An 11409-nucleotide genomic window follows, 5' to 3' on the forward strand; every position below is an offset into this window, starting at 1 on the left:
GTAGTTAAAACAAACTAGACATGGTCTTATTCCTCAAGGAGTTTAGGACATAAGAGGAACAATACAAATATGTGTGAAGACTATTATGAATAAGTGAAAATTTTACTACATAATAATAATGTATATCCAGTGTTATATTGGAACCAATTTAGCTGGACTGAAAGAATAGAAAGTAAGAATTTCTCTGAAAAAAGATATTTAAGACCTAAAGTAGTTAGGCAGAGGGATTAGCATGTGAAAAAGCTCTAAGGATGGGAAGACCATTCATTGTGCTTTTGAGTAATATAAACCCAATAGGACTGAAACTCTGCTAACATAAGAAAAAGCAGTACTAACCCTCTTCCTCTCTCTGGTGAGTGCACATGCTCTAAAGCAAATTAAAAAAAAAAAAAGTAAAATTAAATAAATAATTCTTAGAAAAAACAAAACAAAACTATTGGGGCTGCCAGGTGACATGGTGGTTATGGGCGATAACTCCCACATGGCTGACCGTGGTTAAAGTCTTGAACCTGGCAGTTTGCTTTCTCACTTTCTCTCTCTCACACTCTGTCCCTCTCTGGTCAAATTAAAATTAATAAAGTTAAATAAAAAATAATTCTTAAAAAACCCAAAAACTATTATGAGGGCCAGCAGGTGGCATGGTTAAGGTGCTGGACTCCAACAGTTGACTGTGGTTCAAATCCCAGACCTGGAGGCTTACTTGCTTTCTTTTTTTTTTTTTTGAGAAATTTTCGCTACAGGGCTTGTGCTCACTGGAGAGACAAAGTGAGAACCACCCCACTCCATGGGGGATGGCCATGCCACCATCCCCTTCTCCTCCAGTCTCCTCTCGGGATTTTAGGCACACGCGTACATGAGCCCAGCATGAATTTCAAGCTCCTAGGTTGTTGGGTCTGGGACTTAAGCCGCAGTAGGCTATTTGAGATTCCAGCGCTTTAACCACTACATCACCTGCGGGCCTTGAGGCTCGCTTTCTCCTTTTCTCTTTCTGTCTCTCTGGTGAGTGCACATGCTCTGTAGCAAACTAAAAAATAATAATAATAATAAAAAATAAGATTAAATAAATAATTCTAAAAAAGGGTCTATTACAGTAATCTAGAACATAGATAAAAGTAAAAGGCTGCTAAGGTATCCAAATGATTGACATTTTTTCTTAAAGAATTATTTACTTATTTAATTATTATTAATATTATTTAACTGGCTATAGTCATGAGACAGAGAGAGAGAGAGAGAAAGAAAGCCACCAAGTCCAGGACTGAAATCATAGACAATGTGGGAGCCCAGCGCTCTAACCACCCCGCCACCTGCTGGCACCCAAAAGATGATTCTTATTGGTTGAATTAGGGGAAGATAGAGGGCTCCCAGTTTTCTGTTTTATGGAACCTAGTAGTTGGCTGGGGCTTTTAATTCAGATATTAAATACTTCTGTTTGTAGCAGGTTGGAGGTCAGTGAATATAGAGATAATTAATTCAGTTTTGGATGTACTGTTTGAGGACAAGTTTATGAAGGTGTTTGATAAACAATAGATGAATTCAAAAGTGATCTAAACTGAATGGTGATACGAAATTGGAAAATATAGACATACAGATGGTAAATAAGTACCTGGTAATACTAGTGAAAAAATAAAAGTCTTTTTTTTTTTTTAACCTATCAGGAAGACTTAGAGAAGAGCAGCATTAAGAGGAATCATTTCTGCAGAGCTGAGACGGGCAATGGAAAAATAAAGTAAGGTGCTTCTATTTTTATTTCCATGTACTCACAGCTTTGATGAATTTTTCACTTAATTGGCATGTTGATCCAAAGCTCTTGGCTTGTAAAGTCATGTTTTCTTTTGTCTGAGAGTCAAAGGTTGGGTTTTCAATTAAGGCATTCACAAAAATCCACATGTGATTTTTCACCTGCAATAAAAGTTAAGTTACTAAACACATACTCCTGCTCTATTAACATGTTTTTATTAGTCCTTTAGTAAAAGACAACTGCTGAAATGTCATACCTGATGTGCTTTCACTGCAACACCACCCTTGTTCTTCTTCTTCACAACATCAACAAGTTTAGTCACAATCTGATCGGCTACATAGTCGACATGTCTGCCACCCTGACAAGGAACAGTAACAAACTGTAAAACCCAGTATCTCCAAAATTGTAATGACTAAACACTTAAAAAAATCTAATTTAGCGTCTTTTATACCAGTAGCCTAATATTTCAAGCCATCTCATATATGAAAAACAGTAAGAGCAGTTATATGTAAAGGTAAATCACGATTAATAATTCAATAATTACCTTGGAAGTAGCAATGCTATTGACAAAGCTAATTTGCTGAAAGCCTTTTTCACTCATTGTCAAACATACTTCCCATCTGTGGTTTACTTGTTCGTGAATTACTTTCAGTGGGTTGCCAGTTTCATCTAACTTATCCTTCAAATACATATCCACATAACTACGGAATCCTTTTACCTGTATGAGAATTAAAAGTAATGGTACAGAAAAAAGTTGTAATAAATAATAGATTCACCATCCAGCCCTGTATTATAGCAATTAAGCACTGTGTGTATGGAGCCAGATCCCACAAGGCCTACTGCAGTTCAAATTCCAGCTCTGGTGGTCTGAGAAAAATGCCACACACATACATGCAGGCACCAAATCTGAATGGAATGGAGAAATGGAAGAAAAGGATTGTGGTGGGACCATACGCCAGTGAGGGGAGAGTACTTTCTCATTCTTGTCTCTCTCTTTGGCGAGTGCTTATGTCCTCTGACAATATAACATCTATGGCCTGGTGGTGCAGGTGAGTGGATTCCACAGTTGCTCACATGATTTGAGTCCTGGACTCACTGGCTTAGAAAACATATTGTTTGTGTGCATGTGTGTTTGTGTGTGTGCAACTCTTTAAAAGGAGGGAGAAGTGGAGAAGGATTGCAGAATCACTATTTCCCATATAAGGGGTGCTTTCTCACTCCTATCTCCCCTCTTCTGTTTCTTGCTCTTCGGTGAGCACCTGTGTCATCTGGCAAATTAAAAAAAGAAAAAAAAAAAAAAAAAAGACCAAGGATTTTTCAAAACTAATGAAATGATGCTGATAGGCAAAAAGATGGTCATTAAATAAGGGTCCAAAGTATTTATTTCGGCTATTGTTATTATTATTATTATTGAGAGGTTTTTGCTACAGGAAGTGTGCGCTTGCCACAAAGACAGACAGAGACAGAAAGTGAGAAATCACCCCCCAGGGGGAATGGCCATGCTGCAATCCCTTCTCCTCCATTCTCCTATTGGGATCTTGGGCACGTACGCACATGTGTCCAGCTTAAGTTTAAGCCACCGGGTCTGGGACTCAAACTGTGGTTGACTACATGGGAGTCCAGCGACATAGCCATTACGCCAACTGCTGTTCCCTATTTTAGCTATTTCTTTAAGAAAGAAATTCTCTCAGTAAGTTTAGAATGTGCTGATTAAATAAACAAAAAACAAACAAACAAAAACTCGGCAAACCATTTTCTTTTCAGGAACATATATGACAAGTGGTAAGAGAAACATATGGGAGAGAAAAAAATCAGTTTTGAACTTGACGATAATCACCAAGTTCCTTATTACCCTTAACACCCAGGAAAATACTCACTGGTAGCTTATTTCCATTAAGAAAGACTTTGACATCTTTAGTGGATCCAGCAATATCATATGCTCTTCTAACCATCAGTGCAACAATATCTTTGTCCAGGCTTTGCATTTTAAACTTAGATAAATCAGGCTGGAAGGTAATACATGTATAATCTTCTCCATTAAAAGGCTTGAGTTCCATTTCACCAGCTCTCCCCATGTTATCCATCCATGTCTACGGAAGTAAAGAATAGGACAGGTGAAAAACTTGAGTCATCTACAAAGCAGAACTAAATAATACAAATTTAGGAATCTTAGAAAATAAGATGTGTTCACGAATAATTAACCATTATTTAATAACTTATAAGTTACGTTAAATTAAACCAAACATTGATGCCATTTTAAATAGCTATTTATAATCAAGGTGCAGGATACTTATTTACTTGCCTGTTTGAACATTCTCTTGTATTCTCTGCAGGCTGTTTCCACAGTAAATTTGGTACTGAATATGTTACACAATTTGGCTCCATAGCCATTTCGACCACCTGGGCAAATAAATATAAAACACGACTTTATTATTATTATCATCTCATTGGCAGTTTTATTTTTTAATCACTGGCAAAGCTACTCAATTGTAGAGATTTATTCCCATATTTTTAACCATCATGCCACATTGAGTCATTTAAAAGATGTATTATTATTATTTTTTTAGCATCCAATATTATTTCTCTTCAATACTCTACCTGTTACTTTCTTTTCATCATCATCATAGTTACTAGAAGTTAGGAGTTGTCCAAATATGAGAGCTGGGACATACATCTTCTCAACTTTGTGTTCAACAACAGGAATACCTTTTCCATTATTCCATATACTAATTAAATTGTTTTCCCTAAGAAAATCAAAAATTTTATTGTAAAACAAATGTTAAATTAATGCTTAATGTTTAAAAATTTTCAAATACTATTATTTCTAAAATATATAGTTTCCTAAATCTTACTTTCTTTTACTCTTTTTAAATATACTTTCTGAAATTTATCATGATCAACCTCTCCCCCACTCTGCTTAGTTTCTGACGCTCCTGAAAAAACACTTCCCCAACAACTGTGTTGGCACTGATAATGTTGAAAAAATATGAAATTTAAAAGATGTTAGGGTAAATAAAGGGAAATGATTTATGTCCAATGGAAAGAAAATGACGAATTTGGCAACATTATTGTATCACTTTTAAAAGAATCACCTCCACATCCCTTTTCTGTTAGTTTTCCCACCCAATGAAGTGCAGTGCAAAACAAATATAAAAAGGAAGAACATTATCAATCATAAAATTCCCTGCTTACCAATAAAGTGCTGAAAGCTTATTTGGACTGATAGTTCAAATATTTTAGTTTAATTCTCAGAGAAGATAAAATATTTTCATTATAACTGGGCAAACACTATTGTTCTTATCCAAACATTTAATATTAATCTATAAAAAAAGACTAATTGAAACTACCCCTGGCAGGCTCCCTGGCCTGGTGGTTAAGGGGTCAACCTCACCATTAGAGTTTGAAAAATAGCCTGGCACACAAGTACGAACATGTCCAAAAACCTGTCAGGATGGAGAACTGTAGAAAGGATTGTGGTGTGATCACTTCACTTTGAGGGGGTGAGGAGTGCTATTTCCCTTTCCCTCTCTGTCTTTCTCTGGCCACCATATATGCCTTTTGGCAAAATTAAAAAACAAAACAAAACAAAACAATCCTAGCTCAGCATTTTTGAAAGACTGTATCAAATCCTTAGAAGAATTCAAATATGTCAGCATTAACACTTTCACCCCCCAAAAGAGCTATAAGTATAGCTCAGGTCCTAACTGATCAGGCAAATAAAAAGGTGAAATAAGCACCTAGACTACCCACAAAGGAGAACTCAGCATCTATAGCCAGAAATGTTAGATCAAATTATTCTCTAGCACCACCTGCTGGCTTACCATTTGAATAGCAGCATGAGAAAAAACTCCAGATGCTAAAACATACTTATAGAGCAATTATTGGAGGTATTTGCTGAAGTACTCAGGGGTTGTCATAATGTCTATATTTTGAAATGATTTCAGAGAAAAGTGTAGATGGAGCAAATATGAGAAAAAGTTAATAACTGGGATCAGCAGATGGTGTAATGGTTACATTGCTGGAGGTGGTTTGTTTCCTGGCTTGAAACTCACACTGGGCGTGTGTGTGCCCAAAATTCTGAGAGGAGAATGAAGAAAGGATTGCAGCATGATTATCCCCTTGAGGGGTGATTTCTGGCTCTCTCTCTTACCTGAGGGCACATGTGCCCTATAGCAAAAACCTCTCTCTAAAAAAAAATGTTGATAACTGTTGGATCTAGGTGGTTGGGCATCCATAGATTATTCATTTTAACATTCTGCCTTTCTGTATACCTTCATTAAAAAAAGGCCAACCTCACCAATAACGAAAATAAATGCAATTAATAGTAATAACAACACACTATAGCAAACAAAAGACCAAGCAAGAGACGTACGGGTCAATTGTGACTCTGATACAAGACATTTTCGGGTCCCTTTGTTTGTTGTCCGCAGCATTAACTGAAAGAAAATAAAACACATATTTGTAAGAAATTAAAGTGTTCTAAAAACCATTCTTTAACTCTGAAGTATAGGGGGAAAAATCCAAATAGCATGAGTAGCATTAACAAGGTTTTAATTCATCAACTTTTGTCCATAGTATGATTTCTAGAGGAGAATTATTTGAAATGTCAAGAGTTCTAGCTACAGAGAAAGAAATGATATTTCTTATGAAGGCTTTACCAGTAGACCTTTACATGAGAGAATTCACTCTGGGACCAGCATGTGGAGTAGTGGTTAAGGTACTGGACTCCAACATGGTCCATGAGGTTTGAGTCATGGACTGGCCAATTGAAAATCATGCTGGGCACGTGTGCCCAATATCCCAAGAGGAGAATGGAGGAGGAGGGATTGCAGCATGGCCATCCACTCTAGAAGGAGATTTCTTACTTTCTCTCTCTGTCTCTCTCTCTCTAGTCAGTGCATGAGCCCTATGACAAAACAAACAAACAAACAAACAAACAGATAAAACCTCAAAAGAAAAAAAAAAGAAAAACAATTTACTCACCTAGAATCTCATCAAATATTTTGTATAAACCAGGAACAAAAGTTACTTCTCTATAATTAAGGCCAACATCTTCATCATACACCCACATTTGCTAGACACAAGACCAAGAAATAGTTATTTTAATTTTATACTTATTGTTTTATCATCAAATTACTGTAAAGTACTTTGGATTAAATATTTATGTGTATATGTACATGCTACATATATGTCAAATATTATACACAGGGCCAGCAGGTGGTGGACTCCCACATGGCCAACAGCAGTTTGAGTCCCAGACCTGGCAGCTTGCTTCCTCTCTCTCTCTGGTGAGCACATGTGCCCCATAGCAAATTAAAATAAATAAATAAATGAATAAATAAAACCAAATAAATAATTTTTACAAATTACACACACATGAGTATTTTTAAAAGTTTCTGGTGGGGACCAGCAAGTGTTGTGGTGGTTAAGGTGCTGGACCCTCACATGTGGCCAACCACAGGTTTGAGTCCTGGACTTGGTTTGCTCTCTCACTTTCTCTCTCTCTGTCTCGCTCTGGTCAAATAAATCAAAAAAAAAAAAAAAAAAAAAGGTAATTATTTTAAAAAAAGTTTCTGGAGGGACCAGCAGTTGGCATGGTGGTTAAGGCGCTGGACACTCCCACGTAGCTGACCATGGTCCAAGTCCTGGACCTGTTGGCTTGCTTTCTCACTTTCCCTCTCTTTCTCTCTCTGGTCAAATTAAAAAATAAATGAGTGAATAAGTAAAACTAAATAAAAATAATTCTTTAAAAATGTTCTGGAAAAATGGAATTAGATATGAATTAATTTTAATGCAAAAAAACAGAAATCTGTCAGATTTTTTTCCAATGCATAATATGCATTTTTCATGAACTTCTGAAGACCCCCCCTCAATGTATATAATGATAGTTTAGACCAGCTTAAGCGCCAGCATATAGGTACCGAACATTCACCTGGAAAGACATGCATCTCAACCACTAAGTAATTGTGTTTAATCAACTTGGTTTTTACCTGGGTCACCAATTCCACAGAGCCAATGTAGGTGTCTGGACGGAGCAAAATATGTTCCAGTTGGGTTTTCTTTTGATAGATTCTTTCAATAGACAGTCTTTTCTTTGCATCTTCATTTTTCTTTATTTTGTTTATTTGCATATTTTCATTTACAGGCTAGCAATTTAAAAGGAGATTTTTAATCATAGGTTTTATCAAGAACTATAAACAAAATATTGACGATAATGATATTCTTTCAACACACTGTATTACAAACTTCATTAGTAGGTATTGGCAGAGTTCACATAGTTTTGCACAAATATGGCCATTTATGTTCACTGCAGCCAGGTTTCCAGGTGTCCGTTGAAATAGACATTATCTCACCAAGTGTATCTGAGGAAACTTCTACAACGTTTTAGATGTCATCCATAAAACACACCCACTGCTTTCATCTGCTGCACAACTAAAGTGAGAGCCTATGATGTCCCAAGCACCATCGACTCCCGTTCAGCAGCAGCAGTTAGGAGGCTTTCAGTTCAATCCCTTGGCCACATTAACGTTTTGAACACAGGAAGGACTTTTTTTCAGGCATTAAGGTCTGCCACCTCCCCAACGGGAAACATTTGCCACGCTTCCCGCACCTTTCCAGGCCGGAGGCATTAACTCCATTTCAACCAGAGGTCAGAGGAGGCAAACATCTGTATATGTGCTCCTGAAAAAGACCAGGGCAGTACAGGTCGACTACAGGACGAACTGAACCCTGTTTTAGAAACAGTGGAACGACATACAGCGTACACCCTAGAAGCCAGTTTAGTCGGCAATAATTCACTACTAGCACCGTAAGGAGCTTCAGCCTCCTCACGATCGCCCAGGGCTTAGGGGACGGGGGTCGACACCGAGACGGCGCTCCCAGCGGGTCGTGGGCGGGCCCACAGCCCAGGGGCCTTACCCCTCACCGGCAGCCAGAGAGATGCCCAGGCCCCGCCACCACCCGGCTCCTTCCGCGAGCTGTACCTGCAGTGGTGACCATAAACCAGGAACAAAAGTTACTTCTCTATAATTAAGGCCAACATCTTCATCATACACCCACATTTGCTAGACACAAGACCAAGAAATAGTTATTTTAATTTTATACTTATTGTTTTATCATCAAATTACTGTAAAGTACTTTGGATTAAATATTTATGTGTATATGTACATGCTACATATATGTCAAATATTATACACAGGGCCAGCAGGTGGTGGACTCCCACATGGCCAACAGCAGTTTGAGTCCCAGACCTGGCAGCTTGCTTCCTCTCTCTCTCTGGTGAGCACATGTGCCCCATAGCAAATTAAAATAAATAAATAAATGAATAAATAAAACCAAATAAATAATTTTTACAAATTACACACACATGAGTATTTTTAAAAGTTTCTGGTGGGGACCAGCAAGTGTTGTGGTGGTTAAGGTGCTGGACCCTCACATGTGGCCAACCACAGGTTTGAGTCCTGGACTTGGTTTGCTCTCTCACTTTCTCTCTCTCTGTCTCGCTCTGGTCAAATAAATCAAAAAAAAAAAAAAAAAAAAAGGTAATTATTTTAAAAAAAGTTTCTGGAGGGACCAGCAGTTGGCATGGTGGTTAAGGCGCTGGACACTCCCACGTAGCTGACCATGGTCCAAGTCCTGGACCTGTTGGCTTGCTTTCTCACTTTCCCTCTCTTTCTCTCTCTGGTCAAATTAAAAAATAAATGAGTGAATAAGTAAAACTAAATAAAAATAATTCTTTAAAAATGTTCTGGAAAAATGGAATTAGATATGAATTAATTTTAATGCAAAAAAACAGAAATCTGTCAGATTTTTTTCCAATGCATAATATGCATTTTTCATGAACTTCTGAAGACCCCCCCTCAATGTATATAATGATAGTTTAGACCAGCTTAAGCGCCAGCATATAGGTACCGAACATTCACCTGGAAAGACATGCATCTCAACCACTAAGTAATTGTGTTTAATCAACTTGGTTTTTACCTGGGTCACCAATTCCACAGAGCCAATGTAGGTGTCTGGACGGAGCAAAATATGTTCCAGTTGGGTTTTCTTTTGATAGATTCTTTCAATAGACAGTCTTTTCTTTGCATCTTCATTTTTCTTTATTTTGTTTATTTGCATATTTTCATTTACAGGCTAGCAATTTAAAAGGAGATTTTTAATCATAGGTTTTATCAAGAACTATAAACAAAATATTGACGATAATGATATTCTTTCAACACACTGTATTACAAACTTCATTAGTAGGTATTGGCAGAGTTCACATAGTTTTGCACAAATATGGCCATTTATGTTCACTGCAGCCAGGTTTCCAGGTGTCCGTTGAAATAGACATTATCTCACCAAGTGTATCTGAGGAAACTTCTACAACGTTTTAGATGTCATCCATAAAACACACCCACTGCTTTCATCTGCTGCACAACTAAAGTGAGAGCCTATGATGTCCCAAGCACCATCGACTCCCGTTCAGCAGCAGCAGTTAGGAGGCTTTCAGTTCAATCCCTTGGCCACATTAACGTTTTGAACACAGGAAGGACTTTTTTTCAGGCATTAAGGTCTGCCACCTCCCCAACGGGAAACATTTGCCACGCTTCCCGCACCTTTCCAGGCCGGAGGCATTAACTCCATTTCAACCAGAGGTCAGAGGAGGCAAACATCTGTATATGTGCTCCTGAAAAAGACCAGGGCAGTACAGGTCGACTACAGGACGAACTGAACCCTGTTTTAGAAACAGTGGAACGACATACAGCGTACACCCTAGAAGCCAGTTTAGTCGGCAATAATTCACTACTAGCACCGTAAGGAGCTTCAGCCTCCTCACGATCGCCCAGGGCTTAGGGGACGGGGGTCGACACCGAGACGGCGCTCCCAGCGGGTCGTGGGCGGGCCCACAGCCCAGGGGCCTTACCCCTCACCGGCAGCCAGAGAGATGCCCAGGCCCCGCCACCACCCGGCTCCTTCCGCGAGCTGTACCTGCAGTGGTGACACCTCCATGGTGACGGTCGTGAAGGGGCTCGAGAACCTCGAAAGCGATCAAACCGGCGGAACCCACGCGACGAGCAGACCAAGACGCTTCTCCACAGACGCGCGTCGGTTGGACTATAGCTTCTCTAGTCCTATTTGAATCTTCCTTTAGCCCGCCCAAACCAGATGAGCCAATCACCAGTTTGCTCTCATGGACTGTGTACATAAAGGCCAATCGGAGCTGGCCTTTTATTCCCACCTATGAGCCGCTGAGTAGGCCCGGGGGGCCTGTTTGAATAAACCAATCAGGCAGGAGAGGCGGGACTAAAGGATTTCAAAAGGCACCACTCTGCGTCGTCGCGGAGAGAAGGACAGGGAACCTGGCCAGTGGGGAGGTACTGTTGGTTCTCTCCGCGTGTGGTAAACTCTGAGGACTCAGAATCGCTTGAGCCAGCGGGAGGGCGGTTCCTGGGTTGTCGTCCCGGGTGAAAAGAGCTAAAGGACATTTATTGCCTCGGAGCTGCTAACCTACTTTAGATCCCTGGAAACTAAAAACCGCCCTCCATCCAGAGGCTGTTAGGAGAGGAATGGGAGTCTTAGTTCTATTTTCCTGAGGAAACAGAGCACCGGCTTTCTGGATAAGGCAGCCTGGCCGTTTGGTTAAGCGGACCGGTTGTGGTGTCTGTCTCAGTTGTCCCTCTTCGCCC

General features: G+C 39.3%; 1 protein-coding gene across 2 annotated transcripts in view; it reads right to left on the reverse strand.

Moving 5' to 3' along the window:
- Positions 1-10850, reverse strand: part of TOP2A (DNA topoisomerase II alpha) — a 36185-nt gene extending 25335 nt beyond the window's left edge. The window contains exons 1-10 of one of the 2 annotated variants that reach the window (XM_006155940.3): positions 10712-10850; positions 9719-9874; positions 6722-6812; positions 6111-6174; positions 4337-4482; positions 4041-4138; positions 3616-3828; positions 2283-2456; positions 1995-2096; positions 1762-1899 (exon numbers count right to left, since the gene is read on the reverse strand). In XM_006155940.3, the coding sequence (XP_006156002.1) occupies positions 1762-1899; positions 1995-2096; positions 2283-2456; positions 3616-3828; positions 4041-4138; positions 4337-4482; positions 6111-6174; positions 6722-6812; positions 9719-9874; positions 10712-10732 (1203 nt within the window). In that variant the 5' untranslated portion in view covers positions 10733-10850. Of the gene's footprint in view, positions 1-1761; positions 1900-1994; positions 2097-2282; positions 2457-3615; positions 3829-4040; positions 4139-4336; positions 4483-6110; positions 6175-6721; positions 6813-7728; positions 7885-9718; positions 9875-10711 lie in introns of those variants that run through there. The other variant, XM_006155939.1, reaches the window with a different exon arrangement.
- Positions 10851-11409: the final 559 nt, after the last annotated feature.

This window comes from Tupaia chinensis, unplaced genomic scaffold, assembly GCF_000334495.1.
Source record: "Tupaia chinensis unplaced genomic scaffold, TupChi_1.0 Scaffold000477_1, whole genome shotgun sequence".
In the NCBI taxonomy this organism is placed as follows: Eukaryota; Metazoa; Chordata; class Mammalia; order Scandentia; family Tupaiidae; genus Tupaia; species Tupaia belangeri.